The sequence below is a fragment of the Tympanuchus pallidicinctus genome, unplaced genomic scaffold (assembly GCF_026119805.1).
Source record: "Tympanuchus pallidicinctus isolate F22 unplaced genomic scaffold, pur_lepc_1.0 scaffold15, whole genome shotgun sequence".
Classification (NCBI taxonomy): Eukaryota; Metazoa; Chordata; class Aves; order Galliformes; family Phasianidae; genus Tympanuchus; species Tympanuchus pallidicinctus.
Genome location: NW_026294669.1, coordinates 29,945,945 through 29,971,380, shown reverse-complemented (window position 1 = coordinate 29,971,380; position 25,436 = coordinate 29,945,945). Strand labels below are relative to the sequence as shown.

Here is a 25,436-nt window from a genome sequence, read left to right as displayed (position 1 = left end):
GGTCTGCTTTTTCAAATTTCCCTCTAAATCTAGCTTAGTTCTCTTTGTAACTGTTCACTACCTTTGTCTGGGGATTCTAAGCAACCTGTTCTTGCTTCTCTTCACGCTATTTTCTAGGCTGACCTGATTGCTTTACAGAGTCAGAGAATTGTCCCTGAAAGGGGACAGTGTCCTTGTGTGCAAGAGCAGTAGTGACGGAGGGATTCCATCAGAATCTCTTGTTGGCTTTGAAGAACATTTACTCCGAAACTGAGAGATGTTAGTTCATGTCAAGCCACTGAACCAAGAACAAAGTAGTCTTCAAATTTGATATCTAAATATTGGTTATAATAACAAAAATGTGCTATTTACATATTTGTAATAAGACATAGATCTATGACATCAAACCACAAATTCTAGCCATTTATTTTTTCAGGCTCTGAGTAAATGGACAGGAGTGTTAATAACCTATTAAAAAGTTACTTATTCACTCTGAACTGATTTAGTTTGTTCAGCAGCTAAAACATCTGAAGTTTGTTTGCCTCACATTTTTTATAGCGTTCATTTAGTTGTCATTAGGATATAGAAAGTTACTGACATTGTAGGGTTTTTCTAGAAATAAGAAGGCAATTGTTCATTTTTTCCCAGACTTTCACAGATCTTACTGCTATCTAATCTGACATCCAGAAACCCATTGTAAACACAGTCCGATACAAAGTAAACATACAAGCCTCAGTATCAGATGAACAGAACACTCAGGATTCAAACTGTCTTCCAGACGAGACTTCCCAACTTTATTCATAGCAAATTTTCCATACATATACATATATATATATTTCTATGGACTTTATAAAGTTTATGGTTTATTTTGATGAGATCTACAATTTTACTGACTGCCCTGGGGATTTGATGGTACTTGCACGTTTAGTAGATTTAAATTCTGTTGTTGGATGTGTATTCAGAAAGCAAAGACAGTGTTGTGTACAATAACAAAATATGGGAATGTTAAGGAGATGAAGAAGAAAATATTTTTGCTTTTTCCATAAAAAGAAGAAATGTTTTATTGTTTATGTGAGATTTTGTAGAACTTCTCTACTTCTCTGACATTAACTTCTGTGGAGAGTTGTGCTAGTGGAATCTTCTGTAGAATGACAGAAGTTGATTATAAAAATAGCCCTTTTGATAAATTTCACGGAAGCTAACAGAAACAAAACAGAATAAAAAGCCTGGAAATTGGTTTACAGTAAATTAGATAAGGGTACTTAAAGGACATTTGATAATTAACACTGTATAATTGTGTAAAAAAAACAGTGAAACGTTTTGTGAAAAAATATGATCTTGACAAAAATTCTATTATCAGTTTATTAGGGTAGGCCAAAGTGATTAAATAGGAAACCAAAATCTGAGGACTGTTATTATGTCTGGATACTAGTACGGGTTTTATAATGAGTTTTTGAGCAGAGTAAGCAAATTCATACTTCCTTATCTCTCTGTAAAGGCAAAAGCTATATAATTGCATGCAATATAGATACCTAGTTCTTTGTGGTTTTTTTTTTGTTTGTTTTGTTTGTTTGTTTTTTTTTGTTTTTTGTTTTTTAAGTTGGCTAAGAAAGCTTGGACAATTATAGTTAGAATTTTTCTAATTTGGAAATATGAGGGAGATTTTTAATTGAAAGTGTTGCAGGAAATGGCACAGTAATGGTATTTTCATAAAAACAATCAATTACATTTTTGTTTGAGTTATTTGAAAAGAAAATACAGAATAAGACCAGTGTTGAGAGAAATGAAAAAGATAGTGAAGAGGGCAGAGGTGTAAAAGTCAGCCTTGAATGGAAAAGGCAGATGGGGATTGGATAAAGGAACTGCAATCCAAACATTCCTGAGAAATGCGCAACAGCTTTTGCAAATGCTCCCCTTGGTAATTAGTGCCCTGCTTTGCATGCTCTGAGGGTCAGAAGGATTTTCAAAGCAGAGAAGGCAAAGGATTTCAACACTGATGCCAATTTCTAACCTTCTCACTCTTACTGTAGTTAGGCACTCTGGAATTAATCAAAACATTAACAGTATTTTGTAATAAACTTATGTCCACCTATTGCATAATGTAGAAGTTTCTCCAAATTACTGCTGTCCCAGACATTAAACAGGAAATCAGTGAGTGCAATGTCTGCAGCTCCTTACAAGGAATGAACAGTTCAAAATTCATAGCCAGCATCAGAAATTCCAGTTCACCCGGGTGCTTAGAACAATCCCTGTGTCTGTGCACATTATTTCTGCTCCTTGTACGTTCATGAAGAAATGTTGCGTATAGATATATATATATATCTGTCGATAGATAAATACAGATATCTACTGAAGTAGCATTTAAATAAGCATATGTCCTTGTCCTTCAGGAAAATCAGACACAGAAAAATAGCCAGAAGTTTCTTTATGTGAGATGATAGATGGTCAGCAGACAGATCTATATCTCTGTTCTTCTGCTGAAGAAGAATTTCTGAAGAAACTGGCTGATTGTTTTGTGAGTGGCTCTTTTGCTTTTTAAAGTCTCAGCTGAATAACTATGGCTCTACCAGGCCCTCTGCTTCCCAAAGTACACAGAGAATTGGGGAATAACTAACAACTGTGAAAATAACTCAGACATCCAAATACGCTATCCGAAGCAGTCATCTCATGAGACAAGGCCAAACCTTTGAAAATCAAGGCCAATTTATTAGAAAATTTGTAGAAATGTATTATTTTAAAATATGTTATATACAGAAATCTTTTAATAAGCCTCTAAGAACCATTTTTTGAAAATGTTACTTTGTGTCATTAGAGTAAACAGGGTGGAACTTAAAAGTTTTCAGATATTTCAAGACAGTTCAGGAGAAGAAATCTGTCAAAAAAAAAAACTCCTAATATCATTAAATGATTTTAGTTTCCTGAGATTGCAGATAACGTGTTATTGTACTTTTCATTAAGAAAACAAATTATTTATGTACTATTTGAACGGAGTTAAAAAAGACACTTGATTTACAAGTTCAGAATAACCCTAAATTTCTGAATGCACTGAACTGCAAAGGTTAAAGGCCCATTAATTGCTTTATGTTGCAAGATGAGCTCATTCCAGAGCGTGCTCTACCACAAAACCCTGGTCAATCCTTGTATTGATTTTCTTCAGATATCTTAAGCTTCTTTTATTAATTTGTCAAAACATTCTTCAGCTGGCACAGCTCTGAGCAGCCTAAGTAAAGCTTTGGTGCTGGGGTTTTTCTATTTCTGCAACCTGATTGATATGAAGTGGGGTCCTTTGTTGAAAGAGTAAGAAGCCTTGGAACAGAAAATGTGATGCATGCATACAGCAGGCAGGCATGCATTCCTTCTTAAATGTTGGTAGTTGGCCACAGATGCTTTCTGCTAGAAGTAACACAGTGTGTATAGGAGTCCTTCTTCTGCCTCCCTGTCTCTTAATGTTATCTAGAAGTCATTTTTTAATCTTTTCTCTTTTTATTTTTTTTCTTTTTTTTCTTAGTAAGGCACTGTCTTGGAGGGTGTTTGCCTGCATTCCCAAGGAGACTAATCCGCCTCAGATACAGTACGTGTAATTTTCGGGAAGCCTGAACTGCTTCAGTGGTAAGTACATGGTAATTCTCTTTGTGCTGACATGCTTGGGCTGTGGTGTTTAAACTGTGTTTGACACATTCCGGGGTTTAGCTTATGTGTTTTATGTGTTATTGAAAATAATATACTGCACTTAGTGATTGTGGAACAAAATGTCTTCTCATCTTCTCTGTTCTGTGACATTTGCCATAGCAAAGTGCTAAGAATAATTTTGAAGAGAGAATATTATTTTGTTCATGTGCTGTTTCTCACAGAAATAGAAAATAAGACAATGTTCTTGTTTACTTGCCATTTTCTTTCCATGAATCAGTTCACTAAAAAGACCGTGATGTACGTGAAAATATAACTCTTACCTACTGTAAGGTTGGGTAACATTTGCCTGAATGTCTATGTATTTTGGTGTTCCACTATTTTATTCTAAGAAGAATGTCTTCAAAATTTCCTTTCATTTTGAAACCTATTACTAGCTCAGCCTTCAACAGAAGTTCAGTCAGATGCAGTGTTTCTAAAAAGGCCTATAGCTGTCTTTCTCTTTAGAGAGGTTATTACCTCTACACCAACTAGATTAAAACTAGCTTCCTCATTGTCTTCTAAATTAGCAAATTCACTAAGAAAACTGGTTCAAGTCATTAAGTTGATAGCATCAAAAGTTACTCAAGGACAAAATTTCTGGATTTTTATAGTTTGAATTATTTTTCACTTTTTGCCTAATGGAACTGCAGTCTACACTTCTCGTGTACTTTCACAAGTACCACGTTAAAAACATCTCGTGAATGTTGAAGTGCTGCTGAAGATACTGAAAGGTGAGTTTTCCCAACTGCTCTTAATTGAAAACAGAATTTCTGTAAGGTTTTGGAGAAAAACTCTGATAAGTTCCCTCATTCTAACTTTGAGAAGATGTTGTTTTTGTTGATTTTTTTTTTTTTTAAAGGATAATACTTCTTGCCTCCCTGCCCAGAGCTTCTTTGTTGGATATGTTTGATAAGATGTTCTTGTACCTATATGGTATTTTGTTCACATTTAGTAAAAAAAGAATATGATGTATCAATTGGAATGCTGCCTATTGGTTGTCATTACAAAGCTACTATAAACTAGAATTCAAAAATCATTCAATCTCGAAAATGATGATGCTGAAAGTTTTTGGTTGATATGCACACACACTATACTGCAGTGTATAGCTAAGTATGCTTGTTCATGCTGTTCTTCCTCATGAGCCTGTGGAGAGTGTGTTGAAGAATTCAAGTGCACTACAGCCCTAGATTTGCAAAGTCACATTCAGACCATGCTTTATAGAGCAAGCTTTATATCTTGCTGTTTCTCTGGATAGTAAGTTCTCTGGAGTTTTGGTAGCTACCTCAGCACAAACCAATCTACTATGATAACTATTGTTTTATTGATATAACATTACCTGCACAGAGAGGCAGGTATGCTAGGGCTTTACTGCTAAAAATTTTGTGAGATCTTATTTTATATGAGAAATACTGTCATTCAAAATATTTTAATGATACCATCCTCAGGCACCAAGCTTTTAGACCGTGCTGTGTAGCTAGCTGTTCTTAATTCCTTCCAAATTTATCAGGAAACTTCAATTGTCTTGACATTTCTTGACAGTGTGCACGCTGGCAGTTGGCTCTGTCAAGGTGCATGACCTATGCAGTATTCTGGAGTTGGGTTCTCGTTCCATGGACGGCTGCCAGCATGAAAAGCTGGGGCAGATCTAACATTGAGAGTAGTCAATATCTATCCTAACAGAAGTTTCTAAACTTTGTTATGATCTATCTTCATCATCATAATAACAAAATGAAGTAATGCAATAACACACCATTTAATTTAATTAACCACTTGATTTTAATTACAAAATAATTCAAAGGTCTTATTGCAGTGGTATCATGTGGCAGCTTGTTGCAATGCACAGTAAATTTACCTTTTCATGTTTTCCATCAAGCTTTCAAGGTGCATCTGTACCATAACCCTTGGCAGGTCCGACATCACTCCCAGTGCTGGACCACCTCACTGTGCATTCTGAGGGGTGTGCAAGAGAAAGCTGTGAGGCTGCTGAAAGTGAAATGATCTTTTATTCTGTTTCGTTGCATAGAACAAATATTTCTGTCAATGTTTTCTTCCTGATGAATAACCTCTGGTGTTCTCAGTTTGTATGGTGGTGTTCTCTGAAATCGTTGTACTCAGGCATATCTGCATGCATACATCTGCAGGAGACAACTCTAAAGAATCATCCTGAAGTCATCCTAGCTAAAAAAAAATCAAGCAGCCACCAGCCAGAAACCACCAGGCAAGTTCCTTTATTTTTTGTCTCCCTTAGACAAGTGACCTGAAGTCACAAAAATGGAAAAATTGCTCTGAGACCAGCATTCATGGACCAAAAAAAAAAATTAGTGTCTGTAAGCATTACTGTCTGTATCATCAAAACTCTTAGCTTTTTGATAGATTTTATATTTCAATGCCTGATTTAGCTTAAAACATAAGTATCACCAGCAGGACAGCTGTTTGTCAGTTGCACTCATGCAAATTTTTAGAGGTGCTATCTGTTCTTACAGTAATGTTAACTACAAGATTCCTCAGTAGTGTTTTCTACTCTGTATTCAAGAAATGTGTTCTCATCAGAAGTCCAACCAAAATGCAGGTGGCCTGAGTGTGGTGATCTGTGCTATTTGAACATCGGTAGAAGATAAACGAATAAGCAGGATAATACTTGAAAAGATTTACTTTTTCACGTGGTGGTGTTACATCTGTGGTTCCAAAGATACGAGTTTGACAGAACGCCAGTGACGTTTCTGAGAAATAACAGTAAAAGGCATTTGGCTGATGAGGATCAAAATTGAAATGTGTGGCAATCTTCACATATTCTTATTCAGTAAGAACAGAACTAGTTCAGTACCAGGATTAATGACACCAAGCTGAGTGGTGCAGTTGGTACAGCAGAAGGGAAGTATGCCGTTCAGAGAGACCTTGGTAAACTTGAAAGGTGGGCTGTGTGAACCTAATGAGGTTCAACAAAGACAAGTGCAAGGTTTTGAACTTAAGTCAAGGTGATCCCAGGTATGTATACAGACTTAGAGAACTCCTTGAGAGTAGCCGTGCTGAGAAGGATTTAGGAGTCTTCGTGGATCAAAAATTTAGCATGAGCCAGCAGCATGCACTTGCAGCCCGGAAAGTTAATGGCATCCTGGGCTGCATCAGAAGAGAGGAGGTCAGGAAGTGCAGGGTGGAGATTGTCCATCTTTTTACTTGTGAGGCCCCATCTGGAGTACCGTACCCAGGTCTGCGGTCCCCAGTTGAAGAAAGATGTAGAGTTTTTGAAGAGGGTCCAGAGGAGGGCCATTAAAATGCTGAGAGGGCTGGTGCAACTATCATATGAAGGCAGGCTGAATGAGCTGGGCTTGTTCACTGTTGTGGAAGAGACAGCAGCAGGGAGGCCTCATTATGGCTTTCCAATATTTAAAGGGAGATTGTAAACAGGAGAGAAATCAACTTTTTAAAAGATAGACAGTGATAGGACAAGGGGGGAGTTTTGAGCTGAAGGAAGATTTAGATTAGATGTCAGGGGGAAGTTTTTCACTGAGAGGGTGGTGAGGTGCTGAAATAAGCTGTTCAGAGAAGGATGTGGATTGTGGATGCCCATCAGTAGAGGTGTTCAAAGCCAGGTTGGATGGGGCCCTGGGCAACCTGATATAGCCCTCGATCTACCGATTGGCAGCCTTGACTGTGGCAGTGGGCTTGGAATTTGATGATCTTTGAAGTTACTTCCAATCTAAGTCATTCTGTTTTTCTGTGTTTCTTCTTGTATCATCGTTTGTTCTGTTTTCTTCATGTTACAGTTTGCCATAATGCAAACATGACACCTCATAAATTCTCAGAGATCTAGAGATGGCACGTGAAACTATTCTTCGCTCTGAAATTTCATTAAGCTTCCAAAAGAAAATATTTTTTCCTTTTTCTGAGCAGTTGTTAGTGGTCATGGGTGATCTTGAGAGCTGGAAAACATAACAGCACGCAGTGCTTTTGTTCACAGTGACAAGACATAAAGAGGCACAGTAAGACAGCTTATGGGAAAGATAGTACAATAACAACACTGACCTCCTGACCTTTATAAATTAGGAAGTGCAATTTCTAAATCAAAAACAGGACCAGAAGTGCTGGGAATGGAAACAAACTTAATTCTCTGTTGTGCAAAAAACCCTAGATTTTCCTAACAGCAGGTCAGATTTTTAGTCCTTTGTACGTGTCCATTTGTTTCATAAATTCCGGACAGCTGTGTGCTTGGAATGGCTTTGGGAACAAGGACAACCAGGGGAACAAGAGAAGACAAGAGGAGAATGGCTGGGGATCAGCACTCTTTGCATGCCAAGGAGATGCTCCCTCTGGAAAGGGAGATTTGAATATTCCCAAATGAGTAATTTCTTTTTCTTCTCTCCTGCAGTATCTACAAAGTTAACTCAAGACACAGAAACTTCAAAAATCAATATCTGTTTAGCATCAGAGAAGAATGACCCAGACCTGATCTCTAATCTAAACACCGCTATATCTTGGTGGCATCCATCAAGAGATTTTTTCTGCTCCTACTTCTTTTAATTTTCTGTAAGCAAGATTAAGTATTGTGGATCCTGGAACTTAACTGATCTCTATCAGGAGGTTAGTGAAACATCCTTTTGAGGATGGGGAGGTCAGCTGAGGGTTGGGAAGGTGGGATTAGGTATATTTTTGTTTCAAGGCATACTCTATTTCTTTACTCTCAAAATGGTTTCTGTAATTACATTGCTAGCTTATAGACTTGTTTTCAATACAGCCTTATCAGTGTATTCAGTGCTCTGCCATTTGAGAAGAAATGTTCCATACCTTGTAACATTGATATAATCTATGGCAGTTTTTGAGTTTCCCGATGTGTGTGTAAAATGATCTGTTGAGAAGAACCCATTTTATATCCTGGAGTAAGAAGATTTTTCACCTCAAAAATACTACGTTGTTCTACTAGTAATGTATATTTTTTTGTATGATATTTATTTCTACTTTTCCATGACATGTAATTGTTAGGAAAGGATACAGAAAAAATTCTTATTTTGGAATATTTTAGAAAATTTCTTATTTAAAACAGAAAATTTCTTACTTAAGACACAGTGAGTAAATGGGTGTTGAATGAGCGTATCAATTATTGTTTTCACAGAGTAGTTAAAATACAGGTTTTTGGGCAGGCAGTAAATTTACATTTTATGTGGTAGCTTGTCTGGGGAAAAATACTTTTCTTGTCACAAGGGTAACAGGACTGCCCGATAGCAACCCAGGCCTGGGTCAAGGCAGTATAAATAGGGTTCTATTGCTGCTATTGGAAAATAAAGCAATGGCAAACACTTAAGAAATACAGATTTTGTAAATGCATTAAATTTACAAAATTTACAATATGCATAGTTTTCACACTATAAGACCCACTATATGGGTCTTTGGGGCAATAGTGGAGATAGAAAAGTATATGTCTTAAGAACATATAGATGCCTGTGTAAATGTAAGTCCTGACTGTGCATGGAAAGTCATTCCAGTTACATAAAGTTACGTTACAGTCAGGCGATGAGGATGTGCTTACAGGCAGGCTGGAAATTTGGATAGACTGAGGCAAAAGGAGTACAAAGAAGTAGTACAAAAAAGGTGGAATTCAGTGTTTGCTGGAATCACACCACTGTTATTACGATTTGTGCTACAGAGTTCATAAGGAAGGAGAAGAATGCTTGTGTGGTATTTTTATTCTGTTTTCTTGATTATTTCTAACTACTTAACTTTGTTAGCAGACAGCTTTGTTGTTATTATGGAGGGGTGGTTTTGTAGCATCTTTTTACCCAGATTGTCTAAAAAAAAAAAAACAAACCAACGTTCCCACGCTTGTCTGAAGAGTTGCTATCAATATTGATATGGTTCTACTTTCTATATGTCTGAGAATAAAATATAGGACTTTCTGTTCTATGATATTAAGACAAGAACCTGCCAGCCAATAGAGAGCTTAATGATAAAAGAGGTTCAGATCAATAGTATAGGAGTTCTTCTGTGCATGACAATGCACAATTTAATTCCTAACTTTTGCCACTTTCTGATAGCAGACGCATCATGGGCTCTATGAGAATACATTAGAGTTAATAAGAGAGGAATGCATGTAACGAGGTCAAGGATCAGAAGAGATCCCATAGAACAGATGTGAGGAGGCAGCTTTCAGGCCACCCAGCAGCAGCAGGGCTGGTCATCTTCCACTCCGCTCAGAGAAGCAGCTGAGCGCTGCCTCTCTGTTCTAGGAAACCCACGTGCTCTTTTGACACGTGGAGCACTTCTGGTCCAGAAGAGAACATCATACCCATCTCTTGCAGCCACTCAGGGAAAACTAGTCCAATGCTGATCTTGAAGACCAGAATTTCATTTTTTGTTTTTAATCTTTTTTTTTTCTTTTTTCATTTTGAAGACCAGGATTTCATTACTTGCAGAAGAATCTTGTATTGCTGCATTCTCTTGACCTGCTCATGTCTTCGTTTTCCCTCGTTTTGAATAGATTTTTTCTAAAAAAAAAATTTTTCCTCGCTAATTTCTTCTGCTTTGAGTCGTGTTAATTCCAAACAGATCAAGAGTTAAAACACTTAGTCCTGTATTCTTTTCTTTTTTTTTCCAAAAGATGAGTCATATGAGTACGGATAGCCTTCTGTTACTCTTTAGTAAACTCAAACAAGAATATTTATTCCCTCATTAGAAAAACAATAAATCAGAGAACTGAAAAATGTGGAACAGTAATTTGAAATAAATAATTCCTGCCTGTGTATTACAGTTGTTGTTCTTTTTTTGTTTAGAAGATGCAAAAGAAGTCCCAAAAAACTTCATAAAGTGTGCAGGATTGCTAGTCCTGAAACCTAAAATCTGGAACCTTTCTGTTCTGAGGTCCCATGTGAACCAGCTGAAGTGCAGCACACTTGAGTGCTGTTGGAACTCCATGTACTGTCTGGAACTGCAGAGCTTTGAGTTGAGGCAGCAGAGCCAACAACACAGTTGGGCTTACCTGGTGCACCCCTGCTTTCTGTACAGATTCTGTGCTGTAGGGATTACCTCCTGTGTATGCTAGTGTGATCTCAAGCTGCTCTCTTGACATACTTGGAGATATAGGAGAGCAGAATTTCGGCAGTCATGTAAAATCAAATATAGCTCATCAACTCCCAATCAAATTTATTTTAAGTTGTTTATATACTTTCTGCTATTTTTCTGTACTTTTGGTGCTCATCTAACAGCTATAATATATAGAGTGCAGAAGTCTTACCCAGAAATCCTACTAAGTATTTTAAGTGGGTAGAATTATGCTATTTCTTTTAAAAAGCGAAGGTCTGGTTTTTTTCAGTTGTACAGTGGAAATCTGAATTAGAGATGAATAGAAAGGAGTCCTTGCAAAGTAAGCCTGACACCTCAGTGAAAAGGAGGAGCATCTTCTTCAAGGCAATGCGCCAGTGTTCTAAATTAACAGATTTCATCATTGGCGACAAAAGTAGGTGTGTGTTCAGTACAAAAACCACGCCCTGGCCACAGATCTTGAATTCTCAGCATTCGGTACACCCAAAGGTCATTAAACTCATTTGGCTCGCATTCCTCCTGCTGTGAAGAGAAAATGCTGTGGGTGCTGTCTGCTTCACCCTAGTGCAGTCATAATGTTGGCTCTACTTTAAGAGCCTTTACAGCTGTGCTGTAAGACAGTTAGTTCCCAACATGACTCAGAAGAAGGATTTTATTTAATCTGCAGAGGACTTCTGCAAAAAAAGAATTTTAATTTTTGAAAAGAGTTGAAGCTGTGCAAAGCTAAAAGCAAAAGAATGTGAGGAGGCTCATCTCAAAAGCATATTTCCCATTGTCTTTGGAAATAATTCCAGTGAAATGGAAAGATGGGAGACTACCTTAATTCCTGTGATTGTTCTATAAGTAATCAGTGCTTTGTTTGTAGTTTGCATTACTTCTAGGGCATAAAGAGAAACAATTAAACTTGTTCTACATATTGGGCTACAGCTTGGTACATCCTCACTTGATAAGGAGGAGGGGCTTAAAGTGCTAGGAGGTTGGTTGTTTGTTTTGTGGTTTTATGTACAGCTTTTCATATAGATCAACTGTTTCTAAAAGGTGACCTGGAAGAGAGAACTGTGTAATAGATGTATCTTAGCAGTGTGTGTTTGTTCACTAAAAGTACAATCCAAGGAAAATAATAGTCCATGAAGGAAACTTTGAAGACCTTAACCCAGACTTGGGTGATGTGGTGTTTGAGGAAACTTCCCTAAACAAAGTATCATTTTCATTTTTGCTTGCTTTTGCCTTTGATCATCATTTGCTCTATTTTCAGCTTCTTACTTATTTAAAGTCATAAACCGCTTTTTCAATTCCACAATTCTCTCCTGTCATTAAAGTGTTCTCTGAACAAAACTAAATTTCTTGTTTCTGACATAGTGATAATTCTGGTGTCAAAAATTGAAGACTCACTGTTCAGATTAAGTGCTTGGATTGACGTGTCTTCCATGTTATCCACAGTAAAGAGAAAATATCTTCAATAGCAAATAAGTGTTCCAGATTCTCTGTAAATATGAATGTTCTGATTACAATATGAATACTTTTTTCCAGTTTAATCCAGATGCTGAGATATTACATTCCCAATGAAGAGAACTGCCCACTAAATACTCCTACACTGCCTGCAAGACTCAAAAATTAAGATAACTGGGTTTTTTCTCCTGCAAAGAGGATGTGAAAAGGAGGCCTCTGCTCAGGAAAAGCCCATGAGTACTCAAGGCAAGCTGTAGCACTGTCTGCTCAGGTACTTAAAATCAAGCAATTGTGAATGTTCTATAAGAAGGAATTGATTCATGGTAATTAAAGGCAATTGCATCATAGTTTTACAGTAGTAATATAAAATCGAGTTTACACCCATCGTTACGTGAAGCTAGCGTTAATGAGAAACTCCAGTGAAGCTGATCATTGCCATTCATTGATGAGACACAGCAAAGGTAACACAGAACTCAAGGAGGCTAGTGCCCATGGGTAATCTTGTTTTTTTTTATGGGGTGTAATCATCAAATGATACTGGTTATTTTTCTATTGGGGAAACTCATAATTAATTTCTGTATGAGTTGAAGCATGAAGATTGGTTCCACAGTGCCTACTGGAAATAGCATGTCATGAGAAATATGGCTTCATAGTCTGATTAGAGTGTAATTTATTGTAGAAAGTGAACAATCCAGGTTGCCCTCAATCTTTTAAAAGGATAAACTCAGGAACTGTAAGGAAATATTTGGTGTTGTCAAACGGGCAGAAGAATTCATAGAATTCTATATGAAAGTGCCTTTAAGTCAAATACCATGGTCAAACTTCTTGCGTTTTTCTTTGGCTATTTCAGTGTGAACACTTACCATGTAATAATTGTGAAATTCCATGTACATTGAATAATTACTGTGACAAACATGTAAGGGTTAATACAGAGAAACAAAGTGCCAGTAGAAAACTGATCTGAGTACAATTTTGATAATAGTTAATTCAGTTTAACTATCATTGCATAGCTGAGAATGGTTTGAATCCAATGTCTAGGTTCAATTAACCTCATAGAGATGGGCAAATACAAAGCATTTTGAGCCTGGATTCAAGTTTGTACTTACAAAGTTTTGATTTAATATTTTAGTCCATACCCTTGGCCATGTACAGTTGACCCATTTTTTTATACCATATTCCACAAAGATACAAGCCATTTTGAATGCAGGGGCAGGGAACTACAGCAAGCAGTTTCACAGATAGGCACTTCAGTCACTGAACAAAAGTTCTGCTAACCCACGCAGAAAAGCAATCAGAAGATGTTCCTTTGGGCTGGTCCTGTTATACATCTCCATTGAAGGGCACCAAACAAATCAGTCCAGTTATTAGTAGATACTGTGGTTCTGAGTTGTGTCCTGAGCATAGCTTCAAAAGAAGAGAAAGTTTACAGCTCATAGGCATTCGCATAAAGATTTGAAGCGTTTTAACTTCCCAGCCAGGGTAGCTCAAGAACAGGTGGTTACCTGTTTGCTTATTGCAGCTAGTTGAAATTTATAAGCCAAATAACCTAACCTATTATGTAGCAGGATACTGCATTTGAAAAACTAAAGCTATCTAAAATAACCCTGCCATCCTAACACAGATAGAATGGACAATTTGAGAGTACTTAATTCATTTAAAAAAAAAAGCTGTGCGTAATACTTTTGGAATACATGAAGCCATTCATGCCTTACGAGTGTGTAAACACAGAAGAGATCCTTTGCACATGTCAAAAGTGGCATTAAGTTAAGAATTCTTCATACTTATTTCTGTCTGCCTTGCCCTAAGTGACCCAGGAAGAAGAGAACTTCTCCATTAAAGTGCAAATATATTTCAGATAAATAGGTTTTGAAGTAAGACCCAATGCCTATCAGATTAAAAGATGCTTTGTTGGATTTTTTTATGCATACGGAAATATTAATCCATTTTTGGAATTTGGATTTTTGGGAGCTTGGGATATAACGCATAAATGCATTTTGACTGACAAGAGACAGTTCCCTAATTGTAATCTTAGCAATACTTAAGAGTAAATGAGTGAGCACTCCTGCAGTTAACCAGCTGGAGTAAATTAACTGAGAATAGTAATTAATTTGATTGCTGATTTATCAGAGGTGCACACTGACATAGCTTTCTGCATTTATTGTGGAGTTCTCCAAACTTTTAATTAAAGCTACATTCTGAACAAATCTACATTTGTAATAAAATTTGCCTAAGGCATCTGATTTGGGAAATAGCTTGCTATGTTCTGATCCTCCTTGTCCTCAGTGAAGTGTTACATGGAATAAAGAAAGAAATGAGGCTAATAAAAAATAGTGGATTTATTTTCAGCTGTGCCCTCCTGTTTGAGGAGCAGACAGTAAAGACAAAGATGGTGTTTGTTCTGCATTCCTTCCAAATGCAATAATAATATCATAAAGCTGAATTATTTGAAAAGTATTATTTTGAGAAATCAGTGCCTCTGAATAATATTTTTTTAAATTACTTTTTTATGTGACTTTTCTCCCAATGTCACACTAAATCCTGATGTGAGAAAATCACTGCAACAGAAGTGTTGCAGTTTTTAACCACTCCCCCCCCCCCCCCCACTAACTCCGATGGCTCCTCAGCAAAAATACCTAGGTATGCATAGCTGAGATTTCTCAGTTTGTGGGGTCACCTAAGGTGCTCACCTTTCATTTCAAATGGGGCACACTAAGAATTAAAAGTTCTGTTTGGGCTGTACCCAGTGACTGCTGATTTGCATGAAAAATGCTTTGCCCCAGGGAGGTTATGGCTGGATTCCTTTTCTCACATCCATACATCTCACACACAGCGTGCACTAACTGCGCGTGTATAGGCTCAGCATGAACTTCAGGCACGCACAAAAGCTCCAGATGTGCTGTGTATCTTGTTTAGTTGACTTTATTCTTCTGTAAAGCCAAAAGAAATATTAATCATTCATTTAGTGTTAGGGGATGGGTCGTCTTCTCAAATTTCAGTAAAGGGGGTGGAAAAGTAAAGTAAGCCAATTTTTTTCCTATTTAAGGCCAAAGCTGGGGAATGCTTGTGGCTGAGTTCTGTACATGGCCCGGTGCTGGAAGGGCAGGGAACAACCGATGTTGCTAATTTGAATAGATTTTTCTTTCCCCCCCATTTTTCTTTTTGCACAGAGAGTCTCATGTCTAATATTTAGACATGATGAGCTTTGTGCAAAAAGTAAGTTTGCTCATTCTTGCCGTGTTTCAACCCTCAGTTATTTTGGCACAACAGGACGGTGAGTAATTCAAGTTTCTTATGATTTAATGTTTTTGTTTTATTTTTTGTTTAAACCAATCATTTTAATAGCTGGTAAGAAACATGTACTCACAGATCTCACCAGAACACTTTTCCTCCACTAACCCAGCAGTCAGGCAATGAACGCTGAAGCTGGAAGCTCCAGGAGTGTGCTTTACCCTCCTAAGTTTGCTCTTCGCTTTGCTGTTTTTCTGTGGCTAAGGGAACTGTGCGGTGCTCTCTGCCTGTGCTGCATTTCTTCTTGTTCGTACTTGTTTTCTTGTTACAGACATTGAAGAGTTTTGTGACTGTTTCCTTTAACTTGGAATAGCATTTGAACTGCTGACTGGGTGCTGTCTGGAAGTTATTTGTCACAAGTACTAAGTCTTCGCTTCCAGCTTTGTATCTGAAGCTCTTCTTTTGTACTTGCCTGTTTTTCCCCCGGCAGCATGAGGCTTTGTTTAAGCAATTTGTGCACAGAAAACAGCCTAAAAGTTCTCCTCATTTGTGATGAGGTAGTTTTTTTTAGAGTGATACATGAAAAATATGTCAGTGTGCAGGATTTTTCCTTTGACATAAAGCAGGGGTGTGAAAGAATTCCCGCAGCTGCGACAGTTTCTGTTGCACATCTGCAGGCTGCTTTGGTCCCTCCTGGGACTGACCAGCGGCTCATGGGGTCTAGGAGTGTGAGCGGGTGTGTGTGTGTGTCCACTGAGCAGCCATGAGCATGGAATTTGGAGGGAGGAAAGAAATACTTCATACTGGATGATTGAGCTTACTGTGGAGATAAGCGTGGTATCGTTATTATCGTTATTTAAGTTAAACAACTGACATTCCACAAGTATATCTGACCTTTTTTGGATGTGTTCTGTTCCTACTTGCCAAGCAGTTTAGACCAGACCTTCCTTAAGATAAAACATTTCTCCTTCTGGTAAATATAGAAGATCTGCAATGTATTTATTCCTGTATTAAGTCAGTGACTAACTTCACAAATCACTTGTTTAGTGGCAGCCAGATAAGCTGTAGCAAAAGAAAGCCAAATCCCTTTAAAACCACACCCTTCCCTGGTCTGTATGCTACAAATCATAAAAATTACTCCCTTAGCCATTTGATGGCATACCTACCTGCCTAGGCCAACCTGGAAAGGAGGAGGATTCCCAAGACCAGCAACCAGCTCTGGTTGCCAGATTGCATCGCCTGCAGCAGCAGGAGCAGCCCTCCTCACCGCGCTGAGGGGCAGCTGGGAAGAAAGCTGTCTTGTGGGCAAGAAATGCACTGTACTGTACACTAGCACTTTTCTATTTCTGTTTTTCCGGTATACACTGCTTTCCAGTAATCCTCAGTGATGACAGTACTGCAAAATTTGAGCAAATGCATGCATTGAGTTCTTTCTAAGCTTACAGCAGAAGGAAGTATACATATATAATTTGTATTAAATATGTGTTGCATATAATCTCTCTGACTTCAGAGGGATAAGGATTGTCTAACATAAAAAGAACAAACGTCAGTTTTATTTATTCCAATGAAGTGAGCCGACCTGTGTGTCAGGTCTCTTTCCCTCATTCTGGTTGCGTCCCTGGACATTTCTGAAGTGAAACACATATTTGGCTTAAGAGATTATATATCTGGGGTAGAAGAACAATATACAAATGAAGTGTGAGGGAGTACTCTCCTTTTCCCTCCTGCATTCCCATTTCATGGTGTAGTAACATTTCCTTACTGGGCTCATTTCCATACTACTTACAGAGATGCAGTTACACAGAGGCTGATAAAATGTGAGTTATCCCTTAGTCTGTCCAGTACTGTCCTCTTTTTGGAATGCTCCTTTCCACGCTGCTCAATTTGCTTTTCTCACGAGGAAAGAGACTATAGTTGTTGGTTATTGGCATTGTGAATCCACGTGCAAGGCAGCGATGGACTGGGAAACCACATTTTCCACAATTCAAAATAGACTTTCCAGACATGCTAAAATGCTCTCTCTTGTCAAGAAAAATGTTAATATGGTTAGTATCAAATATAAGTCAATAAAAAATTTTCCTTTCCTTGGGAAAGCCTGCCAGCAGACAGGACTTGGAAAGATATTAAGGAAACTGCTCAGTATGCACTAAGTTTAGGATTGTCAGATGTACCTCTGGGCTGTGTGTTTCTTTGAATTGTTGTAATAGATGGAAAGGCAGTTTGAGTACAGCTTCAGATTGAACTTCTTCAAAAGCTTGGAATCTGGATATTGTGGAATAAGAAATTCTCTGCAGCTTCCAAGAAGAAAAGTTATATATCCTGGTAATCCGTTTCAGCTTGTAAATGGAGTCAGTTTGAAACAGTTCAGGTTTTCTGATGTGTGTTGTGTCTTGCTAAGTTCTGAGCATGTTTAGGCTGAAATGTCTGCTGGTGGCTGACAGCTGGACTTTAGGCATGACCAATGCCACAAAGGTGTATCAGGCGCCATCATTTGAAGGCACGTTTACCTGCTGCATGTAAAAGTATCAATAGCATTAGAACTCTAAATCCTTTTTCAGGGAAGAAATCCATCCCCTATCCAGCCCACGTGACTTGTATAACATGTGTTAGTCTTCAGGCTTACATTCATCATCAACTTAGGCATGAAGAGTCAACAGGGACAGTGACTTATAGAAGACAACATTAATTTTGGGGAACTGGCTGGATGACTTGGCGGATTCCACATGCTACAAATGAAGCACGTGCACATCCCCCTCACAGTCCCAGAAGGGAGCTAAGGTGGACCTGGGCCTATCTTAGCTGTAGCCAAGATGTGTAAATGCCACCTGAGTGATCTGTCGTGTAACGCTTCTCCTAAGCACACCTAGCAGTCCATGAGGAACTTTGTTGAGGTCATCAAGAAAACACATCTGCTCTAAAAGCAGGGAGAGACCAGAGTCAGAAACCCTTCATTGTTATTCCATCTAGGTTTTTTGTTTTAATGTAATATAGTATTTTCATTGTAATGTATTATCTTGAACATCCGGTCAGGAAGTTCATTTCTGAGATAATGATTGAATCTTTAAATATCACAGGGAAGACTTATTGAGCTTCCTTATTAGTTTGAGTTCAGAGTTACAGGTTTAAAATAAAATCTGTAATATGTAGGCTTTAGGAGGCAGCATGCTAAGAACTCTTTATGCTGAGTCCCTGTTTGAGATTAAAACACCCAGAAAGGAAGAGTGATATATTAGGAATGCTTATAGACAGGTTTCTGTTTAATTATTTTGTGTGTTTTCAAAAGGAAAGAATTAGATGGGGAATGGAGTAGCTGGGTATGGCTTGGGTGCAGTAAGAGTTCCAGTCTGAAATTTTTAACACTTACCTATATGCAACCTTGCAAACATTCATTCTTTGTTGAATGTTTAAATTTACTAATAATAATGGCAGTCAGGGCTATCTTTTCTGTGTTAGCACATACAAGTCCTCCTCCAGGTTTTTGAAGGTAAAAGCACATGATAAATATGTACTTATCAACAGATAATTACATGCTCTTAGATTGTCTAGAAGACTGAAAGTGCAAAAGGTCATGGGGCTACTCCTCCTCTTCCATTTTTCCAGACTGGTTTATAGGAATACTACAGGCAAGGTTGTGCTTGGGGAAGTTTATGTCTTTCTGTCTTGGAGAAGTCATGCTGAATGAAAGCCTGGGGAACCCATCCCCTCAAAATGTTATATATATATATTCTTGGAAATATGTCAAATTTCTTAAGCACACTGTAGATCACACATCCTTGGAAGACATTAAACTTAGGAAAATGAGACCATTAAATATCCCTCTCATTATTTTCCATACTTGTTTTTGATTTGAAACTAAGTCTGTGCAGACTGAGTTTTTAAAGGAGGAGGTGGAATTGGAATTGTCTCTTGCTTTATTCAAGGGAGAAGAGGCAGAGGTGTTGTCTCTGGCACTGATGTTACTGGTGATGCTTCAGAGCCGTTACATTTGCTCCCTTATTTATATTGCAGATTACAAAGTGGTCATATTTCTTCACCCAGCTTCTGCCAAAGTTTTGAGATTTGAAATAGGAAAGTGTCACTTGCAAAATCTTAGCTGATACCAGCCTTACACAATGGCTGAATGTTAGACATAGTTAATACTCTTGGGGAGGGAGGAAGGAAAAGGAAGGAAGGAAAGAAGGAAGGGTGGGAGAGAGGGAAGGAAGAAAGGGAGGGAGGGAAAGAAGGAAGGAAGGAAGGGACTGAGGGAGGGAGGGAGGCAGGAAGGAAGGTGGGAAAGAAGGAAGGAAGGAAAGGAGGGAGGGAGGAACGAAGGAAAGAAGGGAGGGAGGGAGAGAGGGGAGGGAGGGAGGAGTTACTATGACTTCTTTTGTTTCACAGACTAGTTGATAAATCAGGCTGTGGTGGATGTACTAGTTATTTTCACAGTTATGTGTTAATGGTCATAGCTTGTTTAAATCAGAAACGTGCAGAAAATAGGCCATATCTAGCTTTATAATTAAGAAAGCATGCTGTAGATCAGTAACAACAGTAATGCAGACAGTCGCCTAGCAGCATGGATTAAAAGCAATCTCTTCAAAGTTGAAGGGTTCAGCCTACCAGTATAGGAAGTAACAAAGCGTGTTTCCCCAGGCTGGTGGGCAATCTGAGAGCTGCATTGCTCTTGATACTCTTATGGAGGGTTACTAGTCTGGAGAAGAGCGCAAGCGGCAGCTGCTCTGGCAATTGCATATTTTAGTTTGTTGGTTTGAAGTAATGATTCCTTAGAACCACCAGAAATGGAAACTAGTGCAATAGTCTTGTCCATTAAAACTCCAAATTGTTGTGCTTTAGCTAAGCTTAAGAAACCACACAGAAGATCTCAGCTTAGAAAACTACTGGCAAAAGCAAATATATGTTGTTAGCAAGATCTTTTTGTTGGACTTGAAGTAACTGGATTAGATTTCCAATTAACCACAGAAATTTGATGTGAATAAATTAAATTTATCATTGGCAATTCCCAACAAATAAAATTCAAACTTGAAAAGGATTGAATAAAATCCTTTCTGATTCAGCAGAAAGAACATCGGCTCATTCTCCTTGAGGTTGCTTGGTAAACTGTCGTTACACAACCTTAAAGTGGCTTAAAGGGTTCAGTACCTGTTGCCTACTTTTATCTCTACTGTTCTGAGACTTTCTGGTTTTGAGTTTTGGCAGATGAGTGAATAACCTTCAACCCAAAATGGATCTAAAATGAAGGTATTTTAGCAGCAACATTTTGCCTTCAGGTAGCTGCTACAGTACTTGACCGAGTTGTCCGTACATCAGTACAGCCATGATATATGTACTGTGCATAAGGAGCACTGGGCATGGATGTGATTCCATCTCCAGGAGAGATACAAGAAAAGAGTTATTTTGCTTCTGTTCTGTCATGAGGGGCTGTTGAGAGAAGTGTTGATGGGTGCAGAAGGGGATGTGCTGCAGCCCCAGCCCTCAGTCTGCAGCCCATTTCCAGCCTGAGGCCCAAGGAAACAAAGATATTTGATGCCATGCTGCTCATAGTGCTGTTCTCCCTGTTACAGGGATGCCACCTGGTAACTCAGTGCAGTTGTTTTCCCAGTAGCTCATAGATATGGCACCTAGATATGGCTTAATTACTGCTGCAGGACAGCTACTACTTCATGGACTGTCTTTCTTACACTGAATCTTCTGATGCACAGAATTTGTGAAGCTTTGCCTTCTGTCTTGTTCTTGGTTTGCATGACAAGAGAAGCTTTGTCCCTATATAATCTAGAAGGAATTCTCTGATCCTTCTCCATTCGTCTCTGTCAGACACTTTGTTTTTCAGGGAAATAAAGTTCCAGGAGACTGTGTCATTAATATTTCTCACATTGCTTTGACATTGCATAGTAGCTTCAAAGATTATCCCTTACTCTGCTTCTGGTTCTGGCTGCCAGACTGATAACTGCCACAGGCATTTAAAAATTAGTGTGTTTGTAGCGCGTTACAGGAGTTAGAAAATTTCTTCTGTAAGTACAATGGAGTTGTGCTTATTCTATCTTAAATGCTAGAAGGATGCAAGGAGCAATGAGCTCCATCACTGATCTAAGCAGTAGATCTTTCACACAAAGACACAGAAAATTCTATGTTGCATTTGTATTTTCAAACAACTATTACTTTTTCTCATTTTATTACTGCACAGCAAAAGTTCTCCTCATTTTGCTTGAGGATGCTTTTGCATCTATTTATTTATTTTCCCTTATTAACAATCTCCTTGTCTCTGAGCATGCAAAGTTGAAGTCTGTGCCTGCTTCATGTCAAAATGACAATGGAAAACATGATATAACCCCCTCTAATAGCAATCGTTTGTTGGCTTTAGTTTGGATAAACTTCAACTCTGGGACTTCTGGCTTTGTTTAGTGAAAGGACAGCAGAAGAGATTCCTTTCAGATTAGCTAAGAGTGCTTCCATTTTCCCTCATTTAAGTCCACCCCCTCATTTAAACATAGACTATCAGAAGGAGAATGGAGGCAGTACCTCCTTTAAAAATGTCTGCAGTTTTGTCTTGTTTTGAATCACACAAATACTCCATGAAGAAAGAGGTGGCTGCCAGGGGAGGGAAAGTGTGCAGAGGACATCAAACAGGAAGAATGCAAAGATAATGAGAACATACATATTTTAACGCTGAATGTGTTGTGCTATTTTGAAAGCCCAGGGCTTCTTTACAGCTAGCAGTGGAGTGAAATTTAAGATCATGTCTGACTTAGTACCAGAACGGCCTGCAGCATAATGCAGAACAAAACGCTATCCATTGCTGCAGAAGTTACTGTACATCCCACCCTGCAGGGTGGCACAGGCACTTCTGCTCTCCTACAAGAACAGCCAGAAGTATGCTTCCATATGAAAAACTTCTGACAGCAGAACCCAGGAACAGACCATGCATGTTTGCAGCAGCATATATCAAAAGATGATGATCTGTGTCTGCAAGTTACATCCCACAGCAATCCAGCTCTGGCAGCTCTTGGAAAATTTCTGGACGTAATTAGTTCCCACTGAAATTCACACCCACTGACTGGGTTTTGCAAGCCATCTGCAGTGAATATCTATTTTTCCCCTATTCTTTCTCATCCACTTTATGCCACTTCTTTTTCTCTTTTCTTCCTTTTCATTTTCCTTTAGGGAAAGAGGCAAGAGCAAAGTTGGAGTTGCTTTTTCAAATGGACATGATAGAAAAAATTGTTTGCTTGCCCAGGTACAGCTCACGGAAAATATGGGCAACATCACTGTGTATTTCTTTGATGTTGAGGGTAATAGCTACACTGAGGCTCAAAGGAGAATGAGCTCCATCTTCCACATTCTCCTTCAGCTATAAGTAGTGAAAAATAAAAAGCTTTCATATTCTCCTGGAAGGCACTTCTGTGTTCATGAGAGGCTCTTTTAAAAATTTGTGGTTTTTTCTGGGCTTGTCTTTAAATCTACTGTATGGTTGCTCGTTTCTCTGAAGAGCAGCAGTCATTCTGTGCCAGTTGTTTAAGAGAGGAATGTTCTAGTGAAAGCAAACAATAGGCTGTGTAGTGGGAATTGCAAGTCTTTGAAAAGAGCAATTGAAATCTGCTCAAATGTTTGCAAGAGTCTTTGTGCAATGTTCTGAGCCCTTTGGTAGCTTCACTGTTGGCAGGGTGGTCCTCTTATTAGAGCTTTCTTTTTTGCATGGACAGAATAACATGAATATGGAGAAGGGGGAAAAAAAAAAAAGGAAAGCAGAGTTCAGATCCAGCTGATTCTTTTCTTGCTAGAGCAGCTGTAGAAACAGTGTTGTACACTTCTTTCAATAAAAAAGAAAAAAAAAGAAAAAGGGCAAAACCTGTTCATGTATCAGGTTTCCTTTTGCTCAAGCTCTTTCTCCTGTACCTGTTAAGAATTCCAGAAAATACACTGATTCATCTGACTGTGCCTGCTCAAGATCCTGCAGCCCTCCTGAGATCTTTATCTTCACTGAGCAGAAAGCGTGCAAGATGCTGGGCAGGCAGCAGGAATGCTGGTCATCTTTGATAGGGACAAAAATCATCTCTGGCCTTTTGGATGCTTCATTTGGAAAACTTTCAGGACTTCATTTGAAAAATAGAGATATTTGAATTGTCTTTTTTATGCTGAGAAAACCGTTGTAATACTGACTTTAGTAGCCTCGTCAAGTTGATGCTAAGAATGTTGTGCCCAGCGTACAAATAGCCAATTAATATCTGCTATAAAAATGAAATACTGCCATCTATACTCAACAAACTGTCCAAACTGAATGTGAGGTGAATTAGTACAGACTGGAATAAGGAGTAAATGAATACAGATCATTTTGCAGATGAAACTAGGCTAATGATGCTCTAGGCATTCAGAGTCGCCTGATGGTTTTTCGTTTTCCCCTGACCTTGTGAATTACAAATACCCTTTAATTTATTGGCAGTCAAAGACATGATTCTTTTCTGTGGACTATATGCCAGAGTTCTTTAATCCATCACTGGAATATTAAATACAAGAAACAAATCCTTCATTTACTTCCAACTTCTGAAATTACAGGGAAATCAATAAATCTGTGCAGGGAATAATGTGAGCTTAGAACTTGACCCCCTGCTGTTTTACTCATCTCTGATGGAAATCCACCGCAGCCATGGAGTTACAAGGGGGCTAACTTTGCCCAATGTATCTGAAAATATAAATGCTGTTACCATATGTAATACTCTGCACTGTAACATTTCCCATCTGTTTTAGTCTCAAGAGAGGAGTATTGAACTAAGCTGATCTTTCCAAGACAAAGAGCAGAAACTGCATTGCACAAAGTTGTTAGCTCTCTTACTGAGATAAGAGAGAGGAGGTCATGTCCCACTCAAAACTTGAATCTTCTTTTAAAAAATTGTTTTAATTGCTAAGTTTGGGAGATTTCCTCGTACAGAATGAATATCCAGGTTTTATTTAGGCCTAAGGCAAGAATAGGACCACAAATCAGAAATGTAGAAGACCATCTTGTTGGTGCATGTTAAAATCATTTCTTTTTTTGTTCTTGTTGCTGTTTTTTCTCTTTTAAATTTCTGACAAAATGTTGTGCTGCATTTTGGTATTTTTTTCCACTTAATTAATCCTAGTATGAAGCTGTTGCTTCTTTATAAAAAATATACTAGGCCAGTCTTTGAAGGGATAAAATTAAGATTACCGTTACACTTGAACTCTGACCATACAGGCTTGCACTGACTGCCCAAGGAGAGGGCAGGATGTATGTTTAAGGAAACTAACACATCCATAAAATCATCGGTAAGCAAATCCAAGCATGGATTTATGTCATTTGCAGTCTGGTTGAAGATTTGTACTCAGATCTTTGTGCCATTTGGCATTGTCTACTCTAAAGACAGGGAGCACATTAAAATCAGATTATGGCAGAGCAGTGAGAATTCATACCAGCACTAGTGATTGCAGCTTATTTCTTATTTTTAGAGTGACACTAAATGACACAAAAGGTGATATGTCAAAATACATTGTAATGTAAGAACAGATGGAATGAAAAAATCTCGTAGGCATTTTACCAATAATTGGAAGAGTGACTGAGAAATTATACAGTGGGCCCTCTAAAAGACGTTGCACTGAATTAAGATGAGATTGTTCTTCCTAGTGTCCTGCTCAAATGTGAACAGTTGGTCCTATTAAAATGTTGGATTCTGTAGGAGATGGAAGATCTTCAGTTCCCAATAGAATAGCTAGATTAGAATCAAGGGAGATTCTGTATTTCTAATCAGGTGGTATTTTCAGAATCACAGAATCATGGAAGTGTAGAGACTGGTAGGGACCTCTAGGGATCGTTGAGTCCAGCCCCCATGCAAAGCAGGCTCCCTATTGTAGGCTACATAAATGGGTGTCTGGGCAGGTCTTGAATCTCCAGAGAAGAAGAATCCACGGACTACCTGTGCAGCTTCGTCCAGTGCTCTGTCACCCTTACTGCAAAGTTCTTCCTTAGTTGGGAGTGAATGATGCGATGAATGAATGATTGTAGGAGAACAGGTCTATCTCTATTAAACAAATAAATAAATAGCTTTTTTTTTTTTTTTTTTTTTAAGTAAAGATGG

General features: G+C 38.3%; 2 protein-coding genes across 2 annotated transcripts in view; both read left to right on the top strand.

Annotated features, from left to right (window-relative positions):
• The window catches only part of GULP1 (GULP PTB domain containing engulfment adaptor 1), a 277,838-nt gene extending 271,958 nt beyond the window's left edge, over positions 1 to 5,880 (top strand). Inside the window, exons 16-17 of the transcript XR_008204949.1 lie at positions 3,488 to 3,588; positions 5,790 to 5,880. The gene's annotated coding sequence lies outside the window, so the exon portion shown is untranslated. The remainder of the gene's footprint in view (positions 1 to 3,487; positions 3,589 to 5,789) is intronic.
• A 9,301-nt stretch (positions 5,881 to 15,181) lies between these two features.
• COL3A1 (collagen type III alpha 1 chain) overlaps positions 15,182 to 25,436 on the top strand; it is a 51,565-nt gene continuing 41,310 nt past the window's right edge. Inside the window, exon 1 of the mRNA XM_052675414.1 lies at positions 15,182 to 15,397. Coding sequence (XP_052531374.1) covers positions 15,319 to 15,397 — 79 coding nt within the window. The 5' untranslated portion in view covers positions 15,182 to 15,318. The remainder of the gene's footprint in view (positions 15,398 to 25,436) is intronic.